The 1815-nt window shown below is 41.8% G+C and overlaps 1 protein-coding gene across 1 annotated transcript in view; it reads left to right on the top strand.

The window, feature by feature from the left end:
* Positions 1-1815, top strand: part of LOC119429210 (phenylalanine--tRNA ligase, mitochondrial-like) — a gene marked incomplete at its 3' end in the record, with an annotated part of 16452 nt that overhangs the window by 7370 nt on the left and 7267 nt on the right. The window contains exon 2 of the mRNA XM_037696885.1: positions 1628-1788. Coding sequence (XP_037552813.1) covers positions 1628-1788 — 161 coding nt within the window. The remainder of the gene's footprint in view (positions 1-1627; positions 1789-1815) is intronic.

Raw genomic sequence — 1815 nt, 5'->3', positions numbered from 1 at the left:
CTTCTTTAATTTTTCTTTAATTCTTCAATTATTATTATTAGTGTATTGTGTATATATGTTTATATATATTTCTCTTTAATTTACTCATTGATTGTTGTTGTTGTTAAGCACTTTGATAACAGGTTCTGTTTTAAATGTGCTCTATAAATAAAGTTGACTTGACTTTTAGCTAGTGTTTTACTCATTTTAGCATTTAACCTGTGTTTTGCTTGTTTTAGCATTTAGCTAGTCTTCTGTTTTAGCTTTAAGAGCTCAGCTTCAGCTACGTCTAGCAGTCATTCAGCGCTGGGTATTCAAACCGTATTTTGGCAAACTTTTAACTTCTTTATTATTTCACTGCGTTTGGGTTGTTGGTTCAAATCTGACGGATTTGTGGGATGACACAATGTTCCTTTTTGTCTCCAGAGGTTCTGAAAAACTGGACAAAATTAACGCTCGTGGAGGAATGGCTCTTTCTCACCACCGTTCCTTCAGCTTACGTTGAGCGATGATGGAGGAAAATAAAATCTGTCAACTCGTGGTGGTGTTTGGAAACAGCTGAAAGTGTTTCCAGCTCCTCCAGTCTTCTCCTCAGAGCTCGGAGTCCTCAAAACTCCTCAGACGTCAAAAACATTGACCAAGTTTCTGTTTTTATCTCGGTTCTCGTCTGATTCTCACTAAAAATCTAAAACACGAGGAAGAGAAGTGTTTTAATTTAGAGAGGAAGGAAATGAAAATAAAACATCTGAAGCTCTGAAGACCATGAGGAAGAGGAGGAGGTGTCTCTGATGTTTCTGATTTATTCCTGTGACCCGCCGCCCCTCGCCGCCCATTAGCATAGAGACCACTTTCCCTGGCAGCTGATTGGACCGGTACCGGTGCAGAGAGGAGGAGGTGTTCCGAGGTTACACACCATCAGTCAGCATCAACGCAGGTGATCCTTCTGCTTCCTGTTTGTTCCTTAGCAGACTCCGCCCCCGCTGACCTCCGCTCTGAAAACCAACACAGACTCATAATTTCTGCTCAACAGATGAAGCAAGAACCGAGTCCTTCGTCCTTCGTCCTGAAGTCTTCCTCACATCGAGTCAAACCTGACGTTGAGCCGAAGTCTTTTCTACACTTCTTTTTCTGCCCAGAGGAAAGATTGTTCTCCTTTTCGATCAATAAAGTCCAAAAATAACGGAGTTTAAAGTAGAAAGATGAGGCTGTGTCCGTTGAAACCAAACGTTTAGTACAGAGGAGATATTTTACTGACACTGAGTGAGACTCATCGTCCGACCCGTTTATCATCAGTAAGTTTTTATGATTTATGTAAAGTCCTGTTGGAGTTTTGTTTTGAAAGTCTCGGCCTTGTTTTGCGTTGATCCATAGGTTTTTGTCTCTAAAGGCTCTTTGGTCCCAAACGTGTCATAGCTGGTGTCTTGGAGTGGTTCTGATGCCAGATCTGGTTCAGAAGAGGTTCCGTTGGTCCATTTGTGTGTTTGTGGTTGTTCTGAAGAAAAGCACTAAAGAACATACAGAAAACCTTTTCTCCACTCAGAGATAAAAGCTGAAATAAAGAACTGGTCTATGTATGTCTATAAACCACTCTGCAAACTGGTTTGTTGGCTTCTTCTTGATATTTTGTTTGTTTGTTTGTTTTTTATAGTGGGGGCAGAGAACAAGCTGGGCTGGGCCTTTGGTTTGGGTCTAGAGAGACTAGCCATGGTTCTGTACAGCATCCCAGACATCCGGCTGTTCTGGAGCCAAGACGAACGTTTCCTCAAACAATTCAGAGTTCAGGACCTCCAGAAACCCATCTGCTTCCAGGTACAAACACTAACACCATCCAGGTAC

This window comes from Nematolebias whitei, unplaced genomic scaffold (genome assembly GCF_014905685.2).
Source record: "Nematolebias whitei isolate Nwh7 unplaced genomic scaffold, NemWhi1 Nwh_scaf_104, whole genome shotgun sequence".
NCBI lineage: Eukaryota > Metazoa > Chordata > Actinopteri > Cyprinodontiformes > Rivulidae > Nematolebias > Nematolebias whitei.
The sequence above is the reverse complement of the archived record's forward strand: the minus strand, read 5'-3'. Positions and strand labels throughout refer to the sequence as shown.